General features: G+C 45.3%; 1 protein-coding gene across 3 annotated transcripts in view; it reads right to left on the reverse strand.

The window, feature by feature from the left end:
- Positions 1-3479: 3479 nt before the first annotated feature.
- The window catches only part of LOC144132433 (uncharacterized), a 131781-nt gene continuing 107495 nt past the window's right edge, over positions 3480-27765 (reverse strand). For 2 of the 3 annotated variants that reach the window (XM_077664842.1, XM_077664843.1), the window contains exons 2-4: positions 11230-12229; positions 8919-9322; positions 3480-3998 (exon numbers count right to left, since the gene is read on the reverse strand). In XM_077664842.1, the coding sequence (XP_077520968.1) occupies positions 3769-3998; positions 8919-9322; positions 11230-12131 (1536 nt within the window). In that variant the 5' untranslated portion in view covers positions 12132-12229 and the 3' untranslated portion in view covers positions 3480-3768. Of the gene's footprint in view, positions 3999-8918; positions 9323-11229; positions 12230-26040; positions 26208-27765 lie in introns of all 3 variants that reach the window. The other variant, XM_077664844.1, reaches the window with a different exon arrangement.

Below are 27765 nucleotides of genomic sequence, written 5' to 3' on the forward strand. Positions count from 1 at the left end.
GCAGGACCGCAAATCCTGCACGAAGAATACGTGTTCAACACGCCTCATGTACCGCACTGACGGATCGGTTGTCTCCATTTCAATGTCCTGCGGTGAGCAGAACTCGTCTCACCGGCACATGGTTAGAGGAGTGCGTGAAAGAACGCATGTCTTTCGCAAGTTAACGTGACAGCTTCCATCCATCTGCTGGTTAGTTGTAGCAGATGCGGATGACCGCTTCATAAAAAGAAGTGCGGAGGTGCGCAGATGCGAAGTTTTTCTTGAGATATAATTAACTTAAAAGGGATAAGAAGAAAGGGCCTAGAGTGTCTTTTGTACCTCTCTTGTCACTTACTCAGAAGAAACAAAGAACTTCATCAGGAACACAACAGAAATTCAACACAAAGGAAAGGAATGTAGACGATGAGATGTCTTTCTTAGTGCGTATTTCTGCTCATTTTTCTTCTTTATTTTTTTTAAGAGAGCAATCATGCGCAACAGCAAGTGACATTTGTCATTCCCCTCACCCTCCTCCCCAAAAAAAACATCAAAGAGAGCGAATTTCCGGTCCACATTCTGCGGATTATACAAGATTCATTACAAAAAATTATACGGTGTGCCGACTGTTCACCGACTCTTAAGACGTGCCAAGCCGAACGTAATTATCACTATCACAAGGTTTCTCTACTGTCGTACATGCGCTTGTTTTACTTTTCCACTGCCCAGTTCACGGTTTCTCCGCTGCACAGATTACTGGTGCTATCAGCTATCTCAATTCGAAAAAATGTCGTTCGTATCTTGGCTACAAACCATATTAAAACTATACCTCTTCGATCATCATCGACGCCTGATTTCGTAAGGCATGCGCGCAGTCTGGCTGGTATTCCAAGCAGCCGGAGCCATGTGCTACTCATTGTTTAGCGTGACCGGAAGGAAGGTTGTAAGGCAGTGCTAATACGTTTTCTCTCCAAAGAGATGTATCATAGCGAAGCAGACGAGCAGGGCCCTTTTGTTGATTATTATTTATTTATTTTTAAATCAACACTCATCCATTTCCTGTTCATGAGGTAAAACCCACCGGTGTCGCGTTCCCGCGTGCTTTTTTTTTTTATTAGGTGAGTCCAGGTGAATAGCCACGAGATTCTTAGCCGATCCCACTGTCTGGGTATGTGCCATTTTTCGATATGCTAACAACAACAACGTAGAAGTGATATACGGCTTTTATAACGATGATTCTGACGGCTTCTGATACTGCGTAATTTTTGTAGCGATTGTAAAAAAAGATAAGATACATACGCTGGCAAAAAAAACAATATATATCACGGAAGTTTCGGTGGGCTTATGTGTCCACGCACTGCTAACTCAATCCCTGCGGGCATTGTGCCGGGTAGGGGTCATCTAGAAACTTTATTTCAACGAGCACCTGAAGACTACACCCCGACTGCGGACTACAATGCAGAAATTGCGATGGTTGCCAAAAAGTCGCATCGATCGAGGCCACAAGGCTACCTACCAGGCTACCACAGCTTCACGCCATTCCCAAAGCACTCTCCTGGAAGGAAAATTATGTCTAGTTTCCTAAGTGGCTTTTTGATGCTTTATCTAAAATACTGGGTTCAGCCGCCTCATTTTTGTTGCCTACCTAAAGTCCTTTCAGTGGTACCAGAAAAATGGCAAATGTTGTGAATATGTAGGTACATGTCTTTAAATCTCACTAAATTCATGGCAAGCTTCGTCAGGAAATGAGATCTTATATTTTCGTTTAATCTCATAGACGAGTTATGTAATACGCTCGTGTGTTGTTGGAACGCAGCGAGCAAGTCCTACTACATCAGAATGGCAGACGCCGCGGTGGCGAGGACACAGAAAGAACAGGAAAGAAATTTTGTTGCCACATTTATACTCATGAGACTATTATTTGAATCGCTGTGTCAACTGCGGCGATTAAACTCTGCGCAGAAGTGATGTAAACAATACTTATCATACATCACGTGACCCATTGCAGAATGGATAAATTGTTTTCAATTTCTAAGAAATCGTTATTTTATTAACCATTCTTGTCGGGATACGCTATTTTTTAGTCGCAGATTATGCCGCATTCGATTTTCCGATAGACAAAACTTTTGTAATGGTTTTTGAAAAGCCAATATTCCTGCTCATCGGCATGGTGGACAACCTTGCTTGCCCCACTTTCAGGTGTGACGAGACTATTGGACTCTTATAGTGCATGTCCCGAGTATTTTGCTCACAGAGATTCGCTAAGCTGCGTACTGAATGGTCTTCGCCCTCACCCGCAGGCAAAGACGAAGATTCTCGGACGGCAGCGTCACCGGTCATCGGTTCTGAAGGTCTGTTCGCTGGTTACCTGTTTTGTTTCTTGAAGGCCTCGTACCTGTGTAATAAGCGGAATTCGCTGTGCTATCTTCCTTTTTAACTCAGGCTTTCGCCTTCCTATCCCCTCTACCCTTTCTTCAGAGCAGGCTAGGAAGCCAGTGCCTTCTATTCGTTGACCTCCCTTTCTTTCTTTCTCCGCTCCATCTTTTTTTCGAGTTCCCGCCCCTTCGCCTCACGCTTTTGCACCTTTGTTAGCAAGTCACTGGATTCTTTCCGCAGCAAAACTCTCTCCATGTAACTCTATGGCGAAGTCGTCCTAATATCACTCAAGTGTATCCAACATTACCAATATTAAAGATGGCTAAAGTGTGTCATGGTAAGTTCTTCGTGTTTCCTTTTCATTTAACACGCCTTTAAAAGTTCAGCGACAGTGAGGAAATGTAGATCTGAGCCTGTTTCGGCTTAGTCGCTCTCGTCGGAATTACGGAGGGTACAGTTGTTTTTCAATATGTTACCAAAAATGACTGCCACGCCTGAACACTGTCCGTCAGATGCCTTGCCGGCTTTTGTGTTCCTGGGACCGCTTCCGGTAACGACTCAATTGCTTTCCTTTCCATTCCATCTGATTCTCTCTCGTTGCCAGCTTCTCCCATTGACTTAGGGCGCTAGAATAGACGCCACGCCGGTCGTGACAAACACACGCCCTTGATGCCGCTTACTTTAGACGAGCTTTATCGCTGCTCATTCAGTGTCGCCAAAGAAACCGGGAAAATTTTCTGCAGCGTGGTCCTTGTGACAACTGAATTGGTCGCGGCGGTACGAGGCTGCCTACCCCCAGGCTCCGCGATCAGGCCGCTCTGTCTGTGATTGGCCGTTTGCTTACCTACGTGCTGTTGCTTCCGTCACAGTGACGTCAGTGCCGAATGATATGGAAAATGTAATGGATCTTTGCAAAATACGGTCCCGACATCGAAGTAGCACCAGTCATCTCGAGCAAAAGGACCGGTGACTAACAAACTTGCTATGTAGCGGAAAACTAACGCTTTCTCTCATCGGCTATGCTGGGTGGTGTAAACCCGCGTCTTTTTTTTTTCGGCATAACTGTAAAATTTCGACACCAATAAAAGCAAACTGCTGACGGAATCCCTGCGATGTAGTAAAACAAGTGACTGCAAAGGCAGGATTTTATTAACAAGTCCCCGGATAAGAACGACCGAGGAGACTCGGTCGTGCCATGAAAACAAGCTGGGCACGTGCTTGTCATAAATATAGCAACTACATTCATCAAGCAAAAACTAAAAACACCATTTCTCCGCAAGGACATCAGGTCCAGAATGAAGGTGCACCTCCGGGACACTGTCGTTTGATGAGTCACCTGCGGGGTGCAGTTCCGGCTCTGGATTGTATAGGGCTAGAAACCCGCGGTCCAGGAATGCACAGGGCACTGCCGTGTCGTTACCAGGGGCTTCCCAGTCCTGGAGCCCTCGGGCAGCGTCCATTGGCTGGGAAGGCCATCGCGCACACGTCGGACACGCGCTCCAGCAGCGTGGTGTTGAAGCGCAGCGCCGACCGGTCGACGGTTGAGGGCTGCTTGACGCAGTCGAAGCCGCCGAACTCGCAGATTCGGTAGTGGTGCAGCAGAGCGTCTTCGGGCGCCACACGCTGCGTGGCCTGGTGGCGACCTCCTGGGAACAAGATTCGTATTATTTATTCAGCGATACAATTTAAGCAACTTCAAGAAAAAAATAACCAGAAGCACGGAAAGCTGGGAAGTCGGTTACTATTGCTACTACTAAAGTGGGTTGCTAAAATACCCAGTCCTGCCTGTAGGAGGATGCTAGATAGGCAGGGATGTCTGGGCTTCACAGCCACTCCCTCACACATATCAACACGGAACAAATAGAAGCGGCCAGAGGTAAGTCGCAAGAACTGCCGTCGATAAATTCCCCTCAAGAAGTAGCCATGTATTAAAAGGCTTAAAAAATACAAACCGCCATCACGGCAGTAGCAGTAAGTCCTCATTTATAGCGACCTTGCAACTCCTCTCCGCTTCTTCTGGAAAAGTGCTCGGGACGAAGTGAAGATTCAGGATGTCAGCTCTCATGTGGGATTGCGTGAGCAAGCTAGGCAGGCAATGACCACCTATAGGCTAAGGTTAAAACTCGCTATTCTCATTTGTATTGCACCTCAGATATATTTCCCATTTCTTTAGAGCGCTGTAGCCGGTACGGGCATTAATAAATTTAATTCATTGCAAAACGGAACCCTTTATGTGCTGTATAGCTCAAGTACAGTACGAGCTTTGCGATTCGTTTCAATAGCAATGACATTCGCATCCATGAAATTTTATTTGCCCACACCGTCGTTAATATTTCTAAAGTAGCTTGAAATATGAGGGACGATTTAGCGGGGTAAGGCCAAGGCCAAACAGGAATTAAGTGCGCAAGCGATTCGTTCGGCTTAAACTTGGGTTTCGGGTTGAGGCTCGGTTCGCAAGGTCAAGCACGCGTCACACAAAGATTGGCTGAATTGAAGGGGGGGGGGGGGGGGGGCATTCGTGCTAGCACACTAAAACACGAGAGGATAATATAAGCCTCCGCCATAAGGGCATGACGCGATAGGCTTAATTAGCTAGTGCCCGTGTATGCGGAATTGGGCATTCTCGGCCTGACATTCATAGATCCATGGAATTCCTCATACTACCACTGGAGTCTAGTTATTCTGTTTTCTACTGCGTTAACACTAAGACCTCCATTCACCGATTTCTCCCGTGTCTACCCGGCTCCACCAGTTACCCACATCTTATATAGGTGGCCCCATGAGTGGCAGGTGGGCCACATAGGTCGCGTGACTGTATGATGTCATCACAAGCTACCCACCGGATTGTCAGCAAACTGCTCACCGTGGCAGGTAACAGTTATATTAAACATTGGCCACGACAGGTTGCTCGGGCAGATTAACCAGTGTCTCACAAGCCCCACCGGTGGCAGCACCAGCCACCACAGGGCTGTGGCGCATCGTTTAGCCGCTGCGCCACTGCCCTTTGGGGACAGGTGCTGCCACCAGTGGGCCTTGTGACACCGAGGTTGCTCCTCCCGAGCAACGTCTGGCTACTAATCAATAATTTGCTGCTACTTGCCACAGTTTGCAGTTTGCGCAATCCGGTGGGCAGGTTGTGATGGCATCACACAGTCACGTGACATATGTGGCCCACCTGCCACTCAGGGAGCCGCCTAGATAAGATGTGGGTAACCAGTGGAGACGGGTAGACAGTGGCGAAATCTCGTGATTGCAGGTCTTAGTGTTAAAGCAATAGAAGACAGAATAACTAGACTCCCGTTGCCATAACCAGGACTAAAAAGAATGACAGAATACTCATTTTGCAAACATGCGGCAGGTTCGTCAAACATGCACTAACCATAAAATTTAGGTGTAGCCCTTAGAATTAGCATTTATAATTCCTTTAATTCTATAGCATTGCTTCCAAAAATGTCCCAGCATACAGCAAGCATACAGCAGCCTAGTCTAGAGCGCGCCGGCGGTGCTCTGCGGAGCAAGCCAACTCCATCTAACGTTAGGCTCTGGGTTTGAGTTATGCGTCCCGTGCACATGCGAAGCCAAAATAAGGCGGTGCTTGCTCGTGGGTTCTCGGCTGCATTTACGCTCTGTGATTGCTCTTCACACCGCCAGGGCCGCGCTCAATGATATGTAACAGTGACCGGAAAACCAACGCGTTTCGCGCGAATCACGAGGCGGTTAGGGAAGCAAGTGCAAGTGATATCGGGTGAGCACACGTTTCGAACACCCACCAGGCTGAGTGCGCGAGATTTGGGATTAGTTGGTTGTTTTATGTCCGGTTCCGTCGTATCCGCATAAGGCTACCGCTTTGCCAGCACGCACGATGCGTTGCAGGCGTATTGTTTCATGGCGTGTCTTTGCGCTGCGCTATCAGCTGCAAAGGACACGGCATTTGGCATGCGTACAAATCTAGGAACTTGGATGCAAAAACGCGCGATCATCCGCTATCACTCGCGCTTGCTTGCTGGCCGTCTCGTTAGACTCGTGAAACGCGGCGGCAGAGCGATACCCTGGCCATCGTCAAAGCGTCACAAATGCAGGAAGCGCGGCCCCGGCGACACAAAACTAAGTCGCAAGGCGGAGGCTGGACAAGGAAGCGATGAGCAGGCATCCCTCATCTGCTGTTTTTGCTGCGGATGCGCACGGGAATCATAACTAAAACCCAAAGCCTTACGTTAGATGCGCTGACTTGCTCCGCAGAACACCGTCGGCGCGCTGCAGACAGAGCTGCTCACCACTGTACACTCGGGCTTGCTGACGGTCGTTGAATGCTTCCACGGAATGAGCACATGGTGCCTAAACGAATTCAGAAGCTGTGTAAAGTATTTCTCTTCTAACGCGGCGACTATACGTGTGTTGTGTCTCCTTTTTCCGTCTGTAGTGTTTTCACCTTGTCCCGTCTGTAGCGCTTTGAATTCTTTCTGTCATGAAGCAACTGGCCCGGCTGACTCCCCTCTTGTATACGAAGGAAGTTCGTGGTCGCTGGCGGCATTTTAAGAGTTTGAATTGAAACGCCCAGTCTCCATGCGGACCCCAGTGGGCTGGCCTTAGTGGCAACGGATAGGGATGGTAAAGTCACAAAGCATGAATGACGTAGAATCACAAGGCATAAGGGTCGGAGAGCCAGAAAGGTTGCAGTTCGAACAGGAACAAGAGGTAGTGATCGTATAGTGGGCGGCATAGAGTATGCGTAAAATGTGGCCCTGTGGCTACATTTCACAATTATTAATTACACGGGCATTTGTCAATACGTTGTTCTCTAGCGGTATTTTCAGCTTGATTGCTTCAGAAACATTTCGTGCACCCATTTCTTCATGTAACGCATCACTTGTGGGACCTTGAGGCCTGTAACTAAATAATAAATAAAGTCGCACGAGGTTCGTGGATTCAAAGCAGCGCGGGGTTGTGTCTAGTCGTGCAGATAGTCGAGTTATGGCCGTTGACGAGCACATTTCGCGCTCTCAATTGCTGAACGTCTTTAGCGCAATCACGTAGCCCCGAAGCCCCGGCGGAGGTCACGGCCTCCACCTGATGTGGCATTCAATGGTCAAAGGTTAGCCGGGCGTATACAAGCATGAAGATGCGCATTTCATTAATCACATAGTATACAAAAAGACCTTATTTTTATTCCGAGCACAAAAGATAAATCAGTTAGGCTCCTGCACCAGTGACAACACTTTTGAGAAGAACCCATACGAGTCGAGAGCAACAGTCGTGCCTTTTTCCTTGGTTGTATAAGTTCGATGAGCTCACGCATGTGCCGAGTGTTCCTAAGCTAAAGGCAAGCAAGGTTATAAAAAAGACAAAGTTTCCTCGATGATTGATACCTACTGAATTCCGGTGAAAGTAGAGTGGCCTAGTCTGCAAAATTTTATTCGTTCTCCACAGTGAGTTATTGATTAAACAATATTGTCCGAAGTATTTAAACATTGCTTTCTCATTCCTTATTTCTGTTTGCTTTTCTATGTTTTAATTTGTATAATCATTGCTTTCTATTTCTATTTGTGTTATCTATAAAAAGATTCGAGGTGAAAAAATTGCATGTAAATGCATTGTGTAAAAGACAACACTTGCGTTCTTCTTGCTGTTCTGAGATTTCTTGTCTTTTCTCATTGAGCGTTGAATGCCTGTTGTCTTTTTCTTTGAAGAAGCCAAGGATTTATGTATCTGAACACGTCCTTTCTTTTTGTTATTTGTTCAAGAGTTTTTCTGCAGTGTAAGCTGCTTTTTACACAACATTTTCATCATGTTCTTCAGCCGTGTTTTCACAACCAAATACGTCTGGGAACTGGGCCTACACTAGCTTTGGTTATTGGCCCAACATTTCAGTGTATGTATGTGCAATTTCATTGAAAGCAATGAAATTAAATGTAAATAAAGCTTCAATTCACAAACAGCAGAAGGCGTCTTAAAACATAACTGGCTGAAACGTTTGCACAAAGCTGCCCTTGCACAGCCTTATTTAACGACGTTAAAGGAATGCTCGCGAAATACAAAGGGGACCACGTGACAGCTGCTGGCCTGGATATCTCGCCCAGTGCACATACAAAAGCCCCGTCAGGGGCAGGACTCCTGAGACAAGCGGATTTTGTTCTTCTGACACGAGTACTGGGACGCTGAAGTAGCAGCGCGGTGATGCGTTTGAGTTGTATTTTGAGCTCTTTCTTTTAAGGTCAGTAAAGAAAGCTGCAAAAATGGTACCTCGATGGAACCAATGCAGGCGGCTGCTTTTGAAGGCGATATGCAACTACCGCACTGACACTTTGTTCCTGGCAAGAATATTTTAAAAGTTCAACAATTAGTAAAGGTTAATTAGCTATGTTTCCCGGCGAAAAAAAGAACACATTAAACTATGCCGAGTGACTGTCTACAGCACTAATTGATTTCACTCGCCTAGGGCAGCTTATCGATTTAAAATTTTGATTTCTCTTATCTGTGACACCCCTATATTTTCAATGGCGAACAGCTGCACCATCTACTTAGGGAACCACTCTTAGGAAACAAAGAGAGAAAAAGGCAAATCTCACCCAAGTAACGCCAAACGACGTGATTCCCCACTTCAACTGCCGCCACCGGTCGCACGATGTACTTCGAGCGCGATCCGACGCGGAAGACCTTTCTGGAGCGCCGCGTCTTGAACTGCGTCAGCAGGTAGGGAATCTCCGCCGGTGCGGTCTCCGGAGGGGCCCCGTAGGCCGCCGTGTCGTTCTCCCAGTAGAGATAGAAGAAGCTGTTGAGCAGCACGTAGCTCATGGTGCGCGGCGCCGAGCGCTTCAGCCTGGTCACCATCGCCGGTAGCGTGCCCTCTTTCCGGGGAACGGCAAACTCGTCCAGGTCCAGAACAAGGACGTAGTCGAAGTGGTTCATGCAGCGGTAGACGCAGTCGTTGAGGGATGCGAACAGGCCTTCGGTGCGAATCTCTTTTTGCGACCTGCGAGCAATCAGGACCGCGTAACTATACAAAAGGTCAGTCGACAAGCCTACAGTCGTAAACTCTTGTGGAAATCCCATCGACGTTAAATAAGTTATTATCATAATAGGAAATCCCAGTAACTATGGCAAAGCCTCCATATTGGATTCTGGGGTTTTCAACGTCCCGAAGCGACTCAGGTTATGAGAGATGCTGTTGTGGTGGACTCGGGATTAACTGAGACCACGTGCGAGTTTTCAACGTACGCTGGCATCGCACAGCCCATGGGTCATTTTGTATTGTCTCCATCAAAACATGGCCGCCACGGCCGGGATCAAACCCGCGGCCACGGTATCAGCAGCTGAATGCCAAATCCACGACGGCCATATCAGATAAGGGTCTAGTATACTTCACTGGAGAACGAGGAAATCAACTTACTCGATTTTTTTACGCGCACAATAGTAGCCCCTCCCTGTGTCCCGCCAGCTCCGTAGAAAGTGATTTGAATAGCGGGTTACTACCGCCGAAGTCTAGAAAGACACCCACTGTCACAACCAACGTAAACTTCCCGCTTTCTTATTCCCTCTTGCAAGCATAGTTACTCTAAGACGATTTAAAAGCATACATGGAAGCCGTTTTTTTTTCAAAGAAGGATACTAACAAGCATTAATTAAAATTTTCGGGGACGCTTAAGCTCCGCCTTAAGGGTCTGATGCTATAACGTTATGGGTTAATTTCCATACCTGCAGACTTTGTCACTCTCTACTTTAGATTCATTGATCCCTGGTAGCCCTCACACGGCTCCTGGCGCAGTGGTGCAGCGTTTAAGCGATAATCCACTGCCTTGCGATGGAAGGTGCTGCCACCGGTAGGCCTTGTGCGACCCAGGTTGCTCTTTTCAAGCGACCAAGCGTTAAATGAACGGCCACCTGCCACGGTGGACAGTGGTCACACAATCCGGTGGGCAACTTGTGATGACACCGCAAGGTCACGTGACCTAGCTGGCCCACCTGCCTCGTAAGTTGTTTCTCTGGGGACGTTTCCTGGGTTTTTCGCTCTCGGCCAACGAAGCGGCAGTTTCTGCGACACGAGCTCCTTAACGCTATGGCGTAAAACAACGCTGTACCGCAATGGCGCACAGCAAAACACTTTGCTAGAAAGATGCAAGCCCTGACCTCTAGCGACATGCTTATTTATTTATTTATTTATTTCATAATACTGCCGGCCAATAGATTGGCCCATGCAGGAGGGGCTATACAAGGCATTGAAAATGACAAATACTAAGAAAATACATGGGGTTACAAAAAATGAGCAGAATAACGAAATACAACGCTCATTTACTCGAGAAAATGCTTCTCAAGAGCTTTACTAAAATTTGAGGACTGGAAAATGGCCTCGGGAAGAGAGTTCCAGTCGGAAACAGTCCGTGGAAAAAAACTGTGCTTGAATGGGTTCGAACCCGACCGCGGCGGCTGCGTTTTTATGGAGGAAAAACGCTAAGGCGCCCGTGTGCTGTGCGATGTCAGTGCACGTTAAAGATCCCCAGGTGGTCGAAATTATTCCGGAGCCCTCCACTACGGGCCTATTTGTTCCTCTCTTCTTTCACTCCCTCCTTTATCCCTTCCCTTACGGCGCGGTTCAGGTGTCCAACGATATATGAGACAGATACTGCGCCATTTCCTTTCCACCAAAAACCAATTATTATTATTATTATGAGTCAGTCTTTGCAAAAATGGGTTCCAGCAAATGAATTCGTGAATGGTGTGTTTGGCGCGACAATTGTTTGAGAATTTCAGGGCGAGGTATGTATCTCCTCTGGCGTAACGCTAATGATAATTAAACACGCTAGGATGTACGCAAATTAGATGACCTAGTATGTGAGGCTAACCGCCAAAGGAAGAACGGCCCTGCATGCCATTTCCACTTACTTAATGTCGAGATTCCATGGGAGGCTCGTGACGACGCCTTTTGCAACGTACACTCGTAGTAACTGTTCTACGTTGCTCCCGATGCTGTGGTTGTAGAAAAAGAAATGGTCCACGCCCACGATTCGGTGGAATTCGACAAATTCGGCAAGCCACGACGCCCTGTCGTACTCGTAGTGAAGTGGCTTCACGCACACTGCGAAGCGCCCTGTAGCGTGGCCAGGCCGGGTCTCTAACGGCCACACGGGTATAGAAGGGCTCCACTGGAGTTCGTACGTCTCCTTGAGCCGCACGCGAGCTGGCGGGGGAGTGTCGGCGTCGTCAGTGTACGGACACGCGAAGAAGGCCGCACCGTACTTGAGCTTCCAGTTCTCGTTTATGGTCTTCTGTGCAGCGGCGACCACCTTCGCGTCACCATTGGCGTACTCCAGTCGGCAGGATATCTGGGCTCCGCCCACACTGGCGTAAGCTCCTATCACGCGAACGGTGGGAACTGCGAGCCGATTGTCAAGGTACGCCGAATACAGAAAAACCTTAAGCTTTGTTCTTGGATAGGCGTCGGTGGAGACCCAGTCGCCGTCTTTTGAGGGTTGCTGTTTAAACGTTTCTCGAAGTGGGACTTTCGGAGACGAGGGAGACGTGGCGGCTGCATCCGATGATGGCTGACTAGTCGTAGAAGTTGCTGCGGAAGCGGCTGCGATGTGCGGCTTCGTTAAAAATGAAACTATAGCGTCACCTCCGTCGTCCTTTTGATCGCCTATGCCGGAGAACCGGTAGAGTGCTTGCACCCAGAATACGACGGTCAGCACGGCGACCAGTAGAGACAGGGCCCGTATGGCACGGAAGGCAGTGCCGGCGCTTCTGTGTCGGTCGATGCGCCACCGTCGCGGCGTCCATCTGGTCATGTTCTGGAGGTGGCACGGACATGAGCCCCTGTGTTGCGGAGACCGGTCCCCGTACCGCTACGGCGACCGATGTAGGAACCGGTCACAGGAAATGGGACCTGCAAGGGGGAGAATAACGGCAGACCTCAATTATTATGTCTACCCGCTAATTAGGCAGTAAAAAGTAAAATGCGATTGAACCAAATGGAGACCACATGCCATTAAGCACTTGCTCATGGCTGGAAATTTTTCTATCCCGCAGACAGGCGAGCACGTTTTGGATCAACAAGCACAACGCTTAGAGTAGCGGTGGCCTAACTGCGGATCCTCGCAAATCCTAGTGCTGCTCGCAACTTTCTGGCATCTGTACCCCCCCCCCTTTTTTTTTGCCTCTAAACACTGCTAGCCATATGTTATAGAAAAGAAGCGGACGCAAGCAGCTGTTCCCAGTTAGAGCCATCCTGCGGAGAATCCGCAAAATGATGCGTGTGCAAAGTGTAATTCACTGTTACCACCAGCTTTGCTGCACACTATGAAAAAATGTGGCCCCCCTCTTTATATTGCAACTTTGCATATACCTGTCTAACCACCCCGAAAAGACATCGTAGCTAAGTATCACTGCTTGTACTCTGTGCACAACCAACAAAAAAACTGAACCCGGGCGCGCGTGCTTTTCGTTGGTGGCGATAACCTGTGTGTGCAGTGAGGCAACTTCGTAATCCATAAGATGCTATCAATGTTAATGGATCTGGAGCTTACCGGCAGGATGCCCATAGCTTAGGAAAGATCTGCGATTGCTCGAGGTGGCATAGGCGAAACACTAGTTAAGAGTTCCGGCTGCGCAGTCAGCCGTTCGTCACATAATACCAGCCTGTTCATTATTTTCTTATGCGCTACGTAAACCGGCAAAAGGAAATAGCGTTGTGCTAGCGGCGGCTGCACAAGTCTCGCATTGGTTACTGTGACGTATACTGAGGATAGATGTGCAAGGAGGACGGTGTGGACGTTGAGGGACGTTGCGACTGTACTGAGGGAAGGGGGTAGGAAGGTGGGGTATTGCTTCAGCAGACTGTAACTTCGCTATTACTGCAGCTTTTCAAAAGCTCTCGCGGCAAGAGGCTCTATGGACAGTGCCTTTGAGGTGCCGGTGCATGCGGCTAAATGGTTTTCAATGGCTCTTAAAGTCTATTCTCTCTTTCTTCTCAGTAATAAAGATTTTTTACAGCCACCGCTTTGCGCTCGGGCGCCCGCCAGTCGCAGCTATTTTACCGCTGCTAAGCTCCAGAGAAGAGCGACAGCTGCAAAGGCTGTAACTTTTGCAGGTAGCACAATGGATACGGTAAGCAGAGTTCTGGCTGTCAGTAAAGTCGATATTGCAAAAAGTGTCCGATTAAGTATAGCGTGCCTCAAATTCAAAAATCTCCGTTCTCCTTTCTCCCAATCCTGAAGTCAAAGCTATAAAGCAGCGTGGTGTCGCGGCTGCAGCAGAACACAAGCAGTGCGCTAAACTCGCAACTGACTTCATTTAAACATGTAAGAAAAGAACATTTTTCACTTAATTTGTGTAATTGTCATAAACGACTAGAGTATGCCCAAGCAAATACTCCTTTTGAAATCGTCTCAGTCTCAGTTATACAAGACGCGTAACATGTCGGAGAGGGTTACTCTCTCTCTACAACTCGTGATGCTACCAAAGGAGTAAAAACCACGTAGTTCTCAGAGTGCACGTACCGTATATGTAAATCAGTACACACAACATTTGTTGACAATAAGGTAACACTGTAACGAAACACCAGAGTTTCTGTATGACACAAATCCTAAGATTATTGGCGGGAATAGGGCGTCAAGTAAGCAATTTACCGTTTATGGTCACGAATATTGCTGTAAGATTTCGACGTTGAAAATATATTACGAATGTCATGCAGCCCGCAGTTACTGGTAAAAAACGTTCCCTGAGAGTTATTCGAGTTCATATATGATTTCTTCTAAAGTACTGATGCAGCTTAGAAACTTAAGTAATAATGAAGCTTGTAAACGAACCACACGTGTGCGCCGGGTATTTCACGCTTGCTCTGAAAGAATCATTTTCATTTCGCTTTTCATAACTATAACCGTGAGTTTTAACCAGACCAAAGTACAAATAATTGCCAATGAGCAAAACGATTCGCAGGATAATTTACTAGCCTTAAAGCCACTGGCGAAAAAAAACTAAACATTTCAATCATACTAGTTAGTTTGAAACGTTTGTGCACCAAAAGGAAACATTTGTGCAGTTCTGATTTCTAGCCCCAATTGTTCTGAGTGAAGACTCATTACATTTTAACACAAACCAAAAACTTATGCTACGATCTTCATGCTTAACGGGTGTATGTGGTGGCAATGAACGTTCCTAAGAATGAAATACCATTGTTTCCAGCACTTGGTACTCAGGGAGATATAATCTTTTCGCCCTTCGAAGTTTGTAGCTATGCAGCATGTAGTTAGCAACGAATAATTTTTTAATGGATGTTTTCAACTTGAAGACTGAGTTTGTGCCGTTTCCGTAAGAAATGTATTCTGATATTCATTAATATCGCTGGTAAAATCAGCGCACAGAATGAAACAGTAAAGGCCTCAAAAGATGTCACATGCGCCTCATGTTATGATAAAAAGAAAAGTTAAGGCTACCATTCATTTCACTGGCCGGTCAGCAAGATAGTAGCGAGCGAGATCCTGCTTTTAGCTAGTCAATGACGGTTAAAATAGTGGATTGGTTTTAAAATTTTATAAACAGGCTGAGAAAATGCCGTTTATCTTCGCAAGAAGTGAGAAATATTGCTTCTGCACAAATAGATTCCTGAAGGTCTAAAACTGAAAAAGCAGATTTGATATGACGTATTAGTGCCAAATAAGCGCTTTGTGCCTCCTGTAAGTTACTAGTTCTAAAGCTTCAAAAAATTTATGGAGTTCTTCAAGGCCTTCAAAACTTTTACAGACCTTAAAGCCCAAAATAGCCAAGACCAAGGCCGTTATTTTCCTGAATAGACTAAATTTGCAAAGGCTGAGCAAGAGTTTGCAGAAGAACAAAAGCCACGTTTTGAATGTATTCTTCAGTGTGGAAGCCACATGCTGCAGCGCCCTTTTACAACAATCGTTACAGTGCGGGACTTTTGGCAACTTACTCAGCAAGTTCTTATAAGTCCATATTAGCAAGCTACAGATTGAAGATGCCCTCCAAGTGACCAGGGGGCACCAAGTGGTTGAAATGTTTCTTCAAGACTTGCGTTGAAATGTTTCTTCAGGTCGCTTCTCGGTGGATATTAACAAACTGTTCTACTGAGTGACACACGATGAACTTGTTGCAGCTCGTGAGAACGTTGACTTTTCTGCCAGTGTGGCCTTTCAGAACGGTTGCAGTCTTAGAGTGGAGGATTGTTTAGAATTACTTACCTTTTACCTGGACTCTATTATTGCTAGCTTTCAGTAGAATTTTTATCTCCAGAATCAGGGCATTTGCATCCGCTCTTGTGTATTGCCTTCTTTGTGTGAAATCTTAGTGAAAAAATCGCTTCGTGAGCTAAACCAGAATGTGAGTAATAATTGCGTGCGTCATGCTTTTTAGGTTTGTCGACGATTTCCTGGTCTGTTTACAACTATGCGAAGATTGGTTTGCTCTGATTGCTGCCTAGGTCCTGGAGCGGTTTATTGCCGTCTTCAAATACATGAAGTTCACATCTGAACTTCCACAAAATGACTCGCTGCAGTTTCTATATTTAAGGTTGTTTTTTAAGATGACCAGCAACGTACGTTTGGCCTACATGTTACTTTCAAGGAAAGCTCTTTTACCATATCCTTTTTCGCACCCACAACTTATTAAGCGCAGTATTGCTTCTTTGTCGTTAAGATACGAGTTTTTAAGGTCGTGTTATCCCAGAGAGGAATACTGTTTTGGAGTGCAGAATGAACGCCTCAAGAGCGCTGGCTATCTTGATTCAGTGCTCACCGCTGTCGCCGAAGGCTTGCGTAAAGTGCATCTGGAAACCGCGCAAAAAAAGAAAGACAAGGAACGAGGAAGAAACCAACAGGACAGAGCGCGGATAAGATGCACTCTACTAATAGTCACCAACTAGCCCGTCTCTCTCTATTAGGCTTGCGTAAGCAATTACGTAACGAAGAAAATAGTGAACCAGCTTCTGACAGTGGCATGGAAGGCAAACAGAAAACGAAATACGAGGTGGAGTCATATGTCCACCCCGTATCTCATAATTTGAAAAGGACAGCCAGTAAGTTTGATGCGAATGTCGTTTTCACGTCACCTCGTAAACTGTCGCTCCTTTGTGCACTTTCGAGCCGAAGCCATAAGAAACCGACTTCCAGTATCAAGCATGTTACCAAGTTCGTGTAGGTCACAGTAGATGACGTCTACAGGGTCTCTCTGAGCTGTGGTCTTGTCTATATACGATACACCGGTCGTTGCCTCAATGCACGTTTAAGGAACCATGCTGCCTCTTTTAAATGAGCCACAACTAAGCATTGTTTAAGCTGCCATTGCTGTCGACCTTTCGCAAAAACTGAAGTTTCTGGCCGCTCTGAAGGACAGCTTGAAAGGGTGCTTCTTGAGGCGTTATTCATTCATTAATTGGGCTGTGATAATTGCGGCAGTGACACGTCGGTTGTTCTGCTACGGAAAGAATTTCTGTTGCTGAATGGCGAGTAACTTATTTCGTTTGGCCGTTAGAAGGTGAGGGAGGTGATTCCTGTGTTTTCTATGCTTCTTTAATAGTTTTTGAGCCCCCGAATTATGTTTGTTCAGTTTACCATGATATATAGCCTCCTCTTCAAATCAGTGGATAGCTGGGCATGCTCGTATCATCCCTAGAGCAGGTAATTTCACTTCCAGTTCTTTCATTTGCAAGTTACCATCCGTCCTGTGTCCTTGCCTTGCTCCTCTCACGGTAGGCCTCCTCCAAGTCATTATACAATACAGATCGGCCTCCGATGATAATCATTTCAGATATCGACATTACTCGGGAAAGGGACCTGTGAAAAAACTAAGTACTATCATGCAAGATTGTGCTGGAGCTTTGAGGCTGAAGCATATTTAACTGTTTTATTAAGAGTGATATTTTCAGCTCCAATTCTCGGCGCACTGAGACGGACTTCGGAATCAGCGGTGAACCAGAACCCAAAGAAGCTACCGTACCTGATAAAAAACCTGTAATGAAGATTTTGATCTTCTTGTTCCGAATGGTATACAGTGCAAAACATTCTGCATACTATTGCGCCAAGTGAGATTCCAGCCAGTCCTAACAGAGCAGTTTCGCTTCCCGGTGGTTCAGAGCATTCTGCCATCATGGCAGCGTATTGCACTATGCTTGTTTTAGACCATCGTCTTCTAGTTTCATCCATTACATCTGCGCTTTCAAATGCCCCACGGCTGTACTGTTGCCGCTGTTGCATTGAAAAGGCGCTGGTGACTGAAGACTAAACAAATAGCCAGGCTCGCAAATACCTCCAACAGAACCCACACACAGATAGAAAAATAGGCGTAGACGGCCTTGGAGGTAGCCAAGAATGACATAAGAAATTGAAAGGCTCAGCTCTGTGGCTAATGGCGCACTTATGTGGCCGCACATGAAAACCCTAAATCACTGGAAAATGTTTCATGCTTCATAAAGCAGTTATCAGGAGGAGGACGTGACACAACTTTTTTTCACTAGAAAAACAGCCGCACTAGAAACCCTCAGTGATGTTCTAGTGGATAGATATCCTACAGGTTTGTTTCTTCATCCCAATCCGCTCCGGATAGCGTTTCAGCTTTTTCTGAATTACGCAGCTGCTGATCTTTTGCTCACACAACCTACAGACTCGTTCAAGCAAACACGTAACCGAGCTCATCTTTATTCCTCTTGATACATATATTAATGGTGTGTTCCTGCGGGCATGCAAGTCGCAAAAGTCGTAATCGTTCACGAAAAAAGCAAAAGGAACAAATGTATTATTGGTTCCTTATTATCCTTGTGGTAGTTCCAGAACGTTGGGAAAAATAATTTTAAAAGGTATGAATACGTTTTTCTTGACTGCAATATATTAACTGTCAATGTGTACATTAAGAACTAGGTAAACAGCAGTATACATACTGAGCAAAAAAAGAAACACGGTCGTAGAATTGTTTATAGATTTCAAGCTATCCATTGATCAAATAAATGACACAGTCCTGTTTCACAGACGACGATTATGTACAATCAGGGAGAGGCTATAACCTTCGTCAAGAAGTGTGACGTCAAGAATATGTCCAAATAGGTAACAATAAGTCCACCACGCAACAAGTGTCTACCGCCGTACCGCAAGGAAGCATCCTTCGTCCGGTGTTGTTTAAGCTATATTGTTTTATTGAAGTCGGTACAGTCGTTCCCAAGTCACATTTTACTATTTACGCAGACGATAGGTGCACACTTCTGTCTGGAGAAACGTGTACCGGTTTAACATACAAAGGAAATAACATTTTGACAAAATAATTATCATATGGTGTGACGCACCATTTCGTTCACTTAACATAAATCAAAAGGAGTGATTAAAAAGAAAACATCGAAAGAGTACAGCCGTTAAATTCTCTCAGGTGATTTTTTTTAGAAAGTATGTCATGGGACAAACAAGTATATATTAGAGCATTGAAAGTACCGGAAGTAATTGGTCTAGTATCTTCTCATATAAATATTCCACTGCAGAAGACCAAGTTATTGCACGGTGCTTTACATCGTGCTTATTTTATTAGTTGTTCCTTAATATTTGCAACGACAACATACTGAAATTTAAAAGAATCAACTGTTGCTGAGAAAGCAATACTTCAAGTGGTGTGTATATTATCTCCCGTACGGACACACAATTATTTTTTCGGATTTGAAATTATGTTTTCATGCTATAATATTGCAAATAACTGCAGAGCTGCTAGGTTGGAAATAAAATCCCCTTATATTTCTCAGCTGGCTACTTCACTCAAGGAGTTTTAATCGCTGTATCCTCATCATCACAAAACACAATGGACTATTAGCCATAAGAACGTTAGAAAATACCTAATTGCAAAAAAAAAAACATTCCTTTTCTTAGCGTCAGAGACCACATCTTCAATACTGCTTTAATCCCTCACGTCCATATTTAAAAGGGCCTCGGTTCAGGCAGTCCAGCTACCATATGTAGCATAATAGTATTATCGCACAGCTTGCTCCCTCGCTGTTCGAACGCGCTCCGCGTGGCACTCGCGGTAATAAAGGACTTACTACGTCCGTCGCCGCTATAGACGAGATTGGCGCTAGTGAACACTCTCAAGGTTAGATTAAATGCAACGGAAACAATACCAAAAGGAGAAGGTTTGAGAGCTGCAGGCGTAGCTCAGTTGGTGGAGCACCGTACGCAGTATTCGGAGGTCGTCGGTTCAGATCCAGCCAGCGGCATTTGGTTGTTCATTCTTATACTTGACGTTTGAAACATTAAATAGTTTATTGATTTCCCGTTGATAAACTCAACAATTTAAAAAAATGATAAAAACATTCGACCATGCATTCCGTGGTTTCAGTGACTGCTTCTTCATTGGTAACTGCGTTATTTTTAGTTAATCTTTTCTTTCTTTCATTGAGTTTCGTTGCACGCGTGAAATATGCTACATCTCGCCACTGCCTGCTGAAGAGGTTGTCGAGAACTTAGTTAAGCGCTCACCACTTTTTTTCTCACCTCCTCTACCATTTTGTCTTGATGCAAAATTTGGATTGCATGATATCTTGTTTAATGAGAACACTGAGTAGGTTTTTAGTCTCGTGAAGAGTCTTTTCAAGGTACTTGCCCTTTTGTTTCGGCAATCTTGTGACTTCTATGATCTATTTCCTCTAATACTGTAGATAAGCTGCGGTTCTATAATTTAGAAAATTTGTTATCTTTCAAACTCTTTTGATTTGCTTAGTGAATAACTACAACTACTTTACACTCTGAAGACACTGTTCCGCTCCTTTTCAATTCTATTTTGTTCGCTCAAAAACGCAGTGCTCGTCTTGAGCTCTCGTACTTCTGTCCTGGGATCACCCTTCAGCTAGCGTCTGCTTTTTTCTCTCTTCAGAAAATTCGGTCAAGCACAAAATGTTTAGTCTCTTAAAGGTATCTTATTAAACGTTACAAAATAACCGGTTACAGACAGATATATGTGGTTGTACACATATCGAGTAATTTGGAAGCAAAGGAATGGATGCCTAACCTTTAAAAACAGCAGAAAGTTGGTGATATGATGCTCTCCGCTTCAAAGGCACTGCAGCCAGCTGATTGTGACTCGACACTGCAGCTGGTGTTGCAGTAGCTTCCCGTGTAGCGTGCACTGCAGCTTTGCCGCTGGGCCATCTCCTTCATTAGAGGAATGTTCCTGCCTCGCATGCATAACAATTGGCCGTTGGCGGAACGCCGATATTAAAAAGAGAGTCATAGAGTATTAATGGCCGTCCTACAATACACTCAGTGCCATCCTATCTGTTGCGAAGTGCTTGCAGCTCGACAGAGCAGCTGATTTCGCAATAGTGTTGCAGCTGTGTATGATACCTCTTGAATGTTTTCTTCCCTATTCACAGAACTCGTAACCGGCGGTTGCCGCAAGGTATAGAAACAGCATCGGCTAAAACAGGAAAAAAAAAACCGGCCACGTTGCTGCCAAGTACGTATAGCGCAACAAAAAATGTCATTTTGGCTTGTGAGTTTCTTTTTTAAAAAGAGCTTCCGAAGATGAACTTTTTCATGATGCTTCGTCGTGTATTTCATAAAGCGCTGACATCTCTCGTGGCATTTTGGTTTTCATGTGACGCTGATGCGGCAGTTCTAAAAAAAAAAGGCGAGGCTGTATCGTTTGCAAAGGACGACCAAATGGGCAAGGAAAATTTTTTAGCAAGCTACCGATATCTCTTTTTGCATCTCCAGCCATAAAAAAGACACCAAACAGAGTAAATCAGCTTCTTCCGTATATGATCTCTTTATTCTCTGCGTGCTCTATCTATTTCTTCAAGTATTAATGAGTCACATCACTTTATTATTAATTTCAGCCTTACATGGCAAAACCTGAAACAAGCATGTAGACAAACTACGAACAAGCTCAGCGTACGACTAGCCTGCTGAGAATACAGCGGTTGCAGCAACGATTTCAGGACACCCATAGGTGCCCACCTCATGAGGTTTCGACCTCATGACGTCGACCTCGACCTCAAAATGACCACAGCCTCACGTCGTGAGGTGAGGTTGAGGTGAGGTCGGCGACGGCTCGAAATTTTGTGAGTGAGGTCAGCAAATCAGACCTCAACCTCACGCATGAGTTTGAAGTTGAGTGAGGTCGTCATTTAGTGAGGTCGAAATTTTGAGGTCGAGACGTTTTGCAGTTGCCACGTCTTACCCCGACGAGGGCCGCTTCCGAAGCTGAGTTGCAGGGCACCGGCGCAATGTTAATGCTGTGATGACGCTTGGTGTTCGGTTTCCCCTGTTTGGACAACCGGATGCCACAGTTCCCTCTTAACTTACGGTACTGCGCCGTAATGTCCGCTCATTCCGAGCCTACAGGAAGACTCACCCTCTGGTCTTCCCGGAAGGAGTGTTACTTTCACAGCACGCCACTCTCCCACCCCCTTGCCCCGCTGGCGTAGAACCCGGCTGCCTCCCGGTCGGCAGAAACTCTCGGAGCGCGCAAAGCACCTAACTCACGTTTACCCGTGGTAGCTTTGTTTGATGCCGCAAACAATTAAGTTCAGTCCAACAAGCGCGCAACAAGTTAGTCGATGCGCTGATGGCCCCAAGCAAGACTGCTTCGTGTTCATGCTCGTTGCCGGCGCTGACGTCTTGGCTCTTGCCTTGCAGTCGTATAAAGGAGATCCTGCTGTACAGTACATTACAAGCTGACTTAACAGAAACTGGAGTAGTCGGCACAGGCGACGGAATGTAATTCATATGGTTACTAGCAGTGACACCTGCTGATTTGATTTAAAAAGCACGAAGCCAGAAAAACCTGCAACACCGTCGAAGCTTGTGATCGGTGACTTTCCGTTTCGAATCTAACACTAATTGTGTATATTCCCCTTCTATAATGCAAGAAGATACAAATATAATTTCGCTTTTTTATCCTTCCGAATTACCTCTCTTTGCTCTCCTGTTCCTTGTTCCTTCTCGGAAATTCGCTTTTTATGCCGAAACACCACAAGACGAGGCGAACGCACCAGCATAGCCGTGTTGCAGCAGCGAAAAAATGCCAAACTATAATGAATGTATGATGATGTGGTAGCTGATCCCTTTTCCTTTTTTTTAATGAAGATGTTCGAATGGAACTGACAACACGCTTGCGCTGTTCTGCTGAGTCGCTGTTTCAAACCTTCTACTATGACGTTTAATGGGGCACACTGTTGTCCGCTTCTGTTTTTCATGTGCCAGTTTTGCTTGTATGTTCCTAGTCATTTTCTTTTTTTCTTTTCTCGTATGGGATCAGTTGTTGGCGGCCTGCCCTGCAGACGACCAGGCAATACACGTTATCTTTAACTATTTTGCAGATACCCATCGCTCATCTTTAACGGCTTTGCTGAATGCTGGCGCGGTGCTCGTTAGTAAAAAAACGTCGAGAATGCTGGCGTACCATTGATTAGTTCAGTTTTGAAGGAAAACAGGTGATTGCCTTACAGCAGCTTGTCTCAGACTGGTTGACGAAATGGTACCCAGAATTCTGTTGAGGCGTATGAGTACTTAGGCGGTTTTTTTCTCCGGGGTAGGGAGAGGGGTGGTGGGTGGGTTGGGGGGAGGGGGGCTCGGAAAAAGATTTCACTGCGGGAAAATTTGTGCGGAGAGCCATGGTGATCCTGATAGATACAGCGGTTCACGCTGTTCATTCTAGGCCGGTTGTTCTGACCCGTGTGATTTTAATAGCTGGCACAGTATTCGAAGACGTAATCTAGCCCTTTCTTTCAAAATGCCGCGGGTTCACCGAGTCATCGGAGATTTCCCAGGATCTCCAAACCGTTACCATCGCCATCTGGAGGGAAGTGGCGCAAACGGGGGACGGTCTTGACCTCCCAAGAACATCATCATCTTTAATTATTAGCTGCAGGTATTTCTATTTCCCCGCCCTAGAATTTTCTTCGGTTGCTGGGTAATGTACAATATTTAATCAATATTCTGGCAACTTTTAATTTGGTAGCGGTATATCAGACTTCCGCGGGCTCATAAGGATACACTGTTAGCATCATCATCATCGCCATCATCTTGAGAGTCAAAGGCATGGGTCGTTGCATGATATTTGCAGTATGATATACAGGAGAACTGGCGGGTTTACCTGCTGGACAATCCGAATGTCCTTAATGTGGGCCGGGTTGTGGGCGCTCTTTGTAATGCGTCATGCGCGCATGTGTAGTAATGTGGGATCCATATGGATCTTGAAATGGTGTGGAAGGGGCTTGGATGGGGGCCTGGTATGACGAGAAATTACATCGCTGTCACGTGAGTAGGCAAGATGTAATATTACAGCGCCGTCACGTGACTAGCTTTGATGGCACTTTACATCGCTGTCGCGTGAGCTGGTATGACGTCACACTCATATGATGCCATCACTGATTATACCAATTAGTCTTAGCGTTGCCTAATTATATTAATTAGCATTGATTGATTAAGTCACCGTCATCATCATCGTCGCGTGGCTCGTCGGCTCGCGACGTCGCATGGCGCCGTTTCTTGCGGATATTTTTTTGTGAGATGACCTGGAAAGTGAGCCATCTAATGCTTTCGCATTATTAAAAGAAGCCGCTCGCTTCTACACCGACATAAATACAACGTGCCTCTGTTGGTGTACTACAGTCTTCGCAGCTTGTTAAGTGTTTTCGAAGGCAACATACAGAGGACTTAAAAGAGCATTCTCGCTATGCCGGACATCGCTAGAAAATCGAAATATAATGATATGCGTCTGCATAACCGTCGCATTGGAAATTACATCGACTAGTATCGTGAATACCTCCCCCATTTCCCAATTTCTGGTAGATGGTGTAGAAAGGCTGTGTTTGTCAAATGCCGGTTCGTGCGTGAATGAGCGAGAGGCTTCCAATACGAACAGGTATACACGAAGCAGGTTGCCAAGTATTGACACATATAATGTACTCCCCGACGTATTGGTGGTAACCGCGGTACACCCCGGCTAGCAGGTCATATACCCTCTAAGGGTTCATCCCAGAATATAAACTTCTCCTATTACGTGCACATCAATAGTGTCTGTAGACACTTTATTAAATAATACCTTCGTCATTTTGGCTTTCCTGCCTCACAGGATTCTCAGAATTCTGTTTAACTGAAAAACTTCTGAATCGCTTTTTTTTGTTTTTCATTAGTTTTCTGAGGTCGAGCAGCCGACCTCTACTTTACAATTTGAGGTTGAGGTGAGGTTGAGTGAGGTCAGCAGTGGCCTCAAGAAAAGTGAGGTAAGGGCACCTAAGGAGACCTGAACTGATGAGGCTGAGTGAGGTCGGCATATTCATTTTGAGGCTGAGGTGAGGTCCAGATTTTTGAAGTCAGATGGCCACCTCTGATAGGCACGCATAGAACACAGCACAAAAAAGAGGAATTGCGGTGAAATGATCCTGAAGAAGTCGCAGATACCCTTAAGAGCACTTCATATTTATTATATTCAACCAGGTCATTTTAAGGGGGAGTCAGGGTATGATGCTGCTTTTTTTTAACAGTGCAGCATTCCGTCTGCTTACTTCTTGGCCAAAGCGTCTGCTGGTGTGCGTAATGGGGAATGATTTTAAACCGTACTGCGCATCTTTATGAGGATTAATCTCGGATTATCCTTGTTCGCAACCAAGTATTTCTTTGGAGGCTGTTGTGCGTGTGCATGCGTATCGTAAAGTCGTTGCTGAGCATAGGTATGGTCAGCATGCAGTGAAGCAAAGCAAACCTAAGCGATACAGTGAGCTCTTAGGCAATGCTTACGCCAGTATCAGCGAGTACGATTTTGATTGTCCTTACACCGATTTTTTCAAAATAGGTGAGGCGTGATTATTGCCCAGGCGCCCAGATTTCGGCTCGGCTCTCGCTATAATTCAAGTGGCTCCAAAACCATTCAAATACTCGAATACCAACTCAAGAAAAAATATGTAAATTCTTGAACTTAAACCACGTTTTGGGAGCAGTTTTCATCGGTTTTTTGAATGATTCAAGAAGGCAGAGTTGGGCTGCTGCGTGAGCATTCCTGACCGTACTTTCTATGTAACACGTGTTTCGCAGCAGACTTTGAAAGAGATTCGCGTGTTATCGTTTCGATCGACCAGCTTACCCTTCATTTCACCCCAAATTTTGCGTACAGGATGACATGTCGTACGCAGACGCTCCTATTCATACAGCCTTATTGATTCCGAACAGCGCGAAATTGTATTCGTGGGGCTGAAACGTTTCACGGAGGGAGCCTCGCGGCTCAGGCTTTCATTCATGACACCATATTAATGTCGCCATATCGACGTACTGACCCAAACAACATGTCTGCACAGGCGACGTATCGACTAGCAGCCTTCTTGTACAGGAGAAGTAAATATGACTCCATGCAACTGCGTGCCAACGAACAGGCCGAATATTGCAGCCACGCTATGACAACCACCTCTCAATTGCTTAAATTTGTAAGGACATGTTGAAATGCAAGGTCGACTGAGCATCCATGACGTTAAGTGTAACGGACGGATTGAAATACGATTTCTTCCGTATCTGAAAGCAATTTTTAAAGTGCTCTTACAGAGTTGCAAAGTTTAAGAACGGGTAACCTGTACGCTTGGAACCTGAAAAGGTCTTTACTCCTCCCTGCCTCCACGAGTGCCACATTTTGAGAGTTTTCTTTGTGAATTTAGTTTCAACACGAGAGCACTTAGCGCCGAGCGAAAAAGAGTGTGGCGGGACAGAAATATGAGCTCTTTACTCGGAGCTACCGAAGACGCGCTTCGCGCAAGGTGCGCGTTGAAAGCATTTCCTTGTCGGTGCAGCCTTGAAGGATAAACTTCTTCGCTGTCGTAGGTGCCAGAGTGGAATGCTTCGGCGCGTCGAGACCAAGTGTCGCTCGCGGCTGAGGTAGAAAAGCTGCAGTTCCTGCGTAGTGTAGCGAAGTTTGCACTGTAGTATAGGCTGAGGATGTTAAACAATTTGATTCTGTTTAGTTAGCCCGGTCGTCAATAAGTAGCCCGTTCTTACATGCGTCCAAAAAAGCGTTTCCTCGCCTTTTTTTTTCTAGCGCGTTTCCGCCTTAATGCAGTAATATTTCTTTTCAATACTTTCATAAAAGATATAGTTTTGACAGGTGCACGAAATTAATAATAAATGCGGACGATACCAGCACATTTTTCCCGGTGACGACATAAACAACGTTTTGAAAAAGCAAATGCAGTCTAGAACATCCGCATGAATGGAGACAAGAAATCGTTTGAAAGTAAACATCGCAAAGACAAAAGTCGTTACCTTCAGAGCTAAAAATAAGCCGGTAAAGCTAACCAAAGAAATATATTAAGATACGATGCGTTAGGAATCGCAGTAATGATTAAATCATCAGGTGTTTTATTTAATCAAAAATGTCCTATGACGGCCATGCTAGTTACATTGAAACAAAAAATTCTCGGAGACTTGGTTTCATTTTTCGCTTCCTTCAAGCACTGCCTTTCAATGCGCTACTCATAGAGTGTAACTAATTTTTTCACTTTTAACTAATGCCCTTTTGCAACTTAATTATTGCGGTGTAGTCTGAGCTGCAACATTACAACAAGACCTGCAAAACATACATCTCCACGAGAAGAATTTCCTCAGGATTACTGAAACAGCACCTCAAACTTATCACACCAAGCAACTCTTTATGAAATAATCCTGTTACAACCAAAATATATTACTTTCGCTTATGTCTTGCCACTAAACGTTCATTTACTAACCAAACATGTTTTCTAAAAGAACTGCCTAGCATACAAAAATGTAAGCAAGTGTACAACACAAGACGTATTGGTTGATGGCACTTTAAAACATAAAGAACGAATTATGGTTATGAAACACTAGAAAACAAATTAGGATGCTTGCTAAATAACCTTTATGAAAATAATATTTCCCTTGAACTGAGCACGTTTCGTACAATAAAGCAATATTTTCTGTCTCTTCACTTAACTTTGGCTCTCACTTTATATTTTCTGTTTTTTTGTTTTCACTGAGAACTATCTGACAATATGTAAAAATTTATTCGGCAATTTGTTTTTTTTTCTGCTATTGTATAATTGTGCTTTCACACTGTATGATTGTCTATTGTAATTGTATTCACTGCATTACCTCATGTTGTAAGCCACGCCGCCAAATGCTAAACCCGGGTGCCCGTGGCGTTGTCAAGCCGTCAGAAGACCGCTTTTGCTATGGGCACCTTACCATCATGTACTGCATGACGGGGAAGTAGATATTATTATTAGTACTACAAAAAATTACTTCAGGTTACAATGTCCACAAGTTGATGAATACGTCGCGCCACTGAGTCACCAAAATAATTTGCGGCACAAAACCTGGCGTCAATTTCGGCATTGCCCACATGAGGCTAAGTGCGATAAAATATCGGGGAAGGACGCTGCATCTTATACGTGGCTAAGAGAAAACATTATTTTTACGCAGGTGCAAAGCAAAGTTG

This window comes from Amblyomma americanum, chromosome 5 (assembly GCF_052857255.1).
Source record: "Amblyomma americanum isolate KBUSLIRL-KWMA chromosome 5, ASM5285725v1, whole genome shotgun sequence".
In the NCBI taxonomy this organism is placed as follows: Eukaryota; Metazoa; Arthropoda; class Arachnida; order Ixodida; family Ixodidae; genus Amblyomma; species Amblyomma americanum.